Here is a 1,323-nt window from a genome sequence, read left to right as displayed (position 1 = left end):
GCGCTGCGGAGGTGTGGTGCCGTGGGGCAGAGGAACTGGTCTGCAAGGGGACTGCTGGAGACAGGGAGGAGAGCTGGAGGGGCCCCATCAGCCTCCTGTGGTCCTTGAGGTCCTCAGCATTGCCCACTGAGCCCCATGCTGCAGGGAGCCCTGGCTTTGTGCTCAAGCTTTAGCGTGGAGAGGCAGAAGACAAACTTAGCTAGACTTAGCAGCAGGAGAATCAGCTGCTCATTTAAAAAAAATTTAAAAAAGAAACAAACTACAGAATAAAGAGGCTTTTTCAGGATAGGGTGAAAAGAGTTTGTTTATTTTTGCAGACAGCACAATTCAAGTTCAAATCTGGGCATTGCTCAGCATATACTGGTGGGCAGAAGGCACCAAGGTTGCTTGAGCACACTGGGATGACAGGGAGGCAGCTCTGGCAGCTGCCCAGTACTTTGTGGGATGCTGGGAAGCATGCTGCCCCTCTCAGCCAGCGTTCTGGGTGCAGTAATAAATGACCTGGGTCTGATGAAAGTCAGAATAGCAGAAGGAAGCAAGGGAGATATGGCCCACAGGAAAATAAAGATCTTAAAGGTGATCTGTGAAATTTAGGATAGATAGAGCCCCAAAAGGAGCATCTGCAGGCAACTGGAGAAGCCAGCAAAACCTCTCACCATCCCACTGCTCCTGGGAAAGAGGAGTGAGCTACCAAGGGCCACACAAAAAGAAAGCAAGTCACTCACCATTTCAAGCAGCATGTGATGCGTCATAAACTCACTCAGTTCTCTCAGGGCAGCAGTACCAAGGGAATCAAAGAGATGAGATACTCTGGAAAAGGGTTGGCTAAAGAACAGGGGATGTCACAACCATAAAGCTCCTCACAGGACACTGAGGAATGTGGAGAGATTTTGAAAACTGGAGATGATCGTTTGTCCTGCCACGCTGAAAAGGTCTCTTGCTTCCCTGACAAGCCCTCCCAGGATTACAGTACGTACACAAGGCATGGCTTGGTGTGTGTAAAGCTTTACAGAAGTACGTCATATGGCTCTGTATCCTGCTTTGACCTTGGTTTTAATTAGCACCATAAATGTAAGATACATGATTTTTCATCATGAAATCAAAAAAGAGCTCTGGCTTTTGGCTAGAAAGGAGGACCCAGAGGGCAGCTGTTCTGGGCCAGCTCAGAGTTGCTAGCAACCAAAGGGAAGAAAATGAATCAGGTAATATCAGGGGGTGTGTATACTGGTGAGAGGAGGACATGTGCACTCCCTTCATTCAACATATCCACCTAATGAACCTGTCAAAGAAGCTGGCCTGGGAGAGGCTGTCATAGTCCTTCTC

The 1,323-nt window shown here is 48.5% G+C and overlaps 1 protein-coding gene across 1 annotated transcript in view; it reads right to left on the bottom strand.

Annotated features, from left to right (window-relative positions):
• Window positions 1–902: 902 nt before the first annotated feature.
• The window catches only part of COL6A2 (collagen, type VI, alpha 2), a 24,105-nt gene continuing 23,684 nt past the window's right edge, over window positions 903–1,323 (bottom strand). Inside the window, exon 28 of the mRNA XM_010145101.1 lies at window positions 903–1,323. Within this exon, the coding sequence (XP_010143403.1) occupies window positions 1,258–1,323 (66 nt within the window). The 3' untranslated portion in view covers window positions 903–1,257.

The sequence above is a fragment of the Buceros rhinoceros genome, unplaced genomic scaffold (genome assembly GCF_000710305.1).
Source record: "Buceros rhinoceros silvestris isolate BGI_N320 unplaced genomic scaffold, ASM71030v1 scaffold21571, whole genome shotgun sequence".
In the NCBI taxonomy this organism is placed as follows: Eukaryota; Metazoa; Chordata; class Aves; order Bucerotiformes; family Bucerotidae; genus Buceros; species Buceros rhinoceros.
The sequence above is the reverse complement of the archived record's forward strand: the minus strand, read 5'-3'. Positions and strand labels throughout refer to the sequence as shown.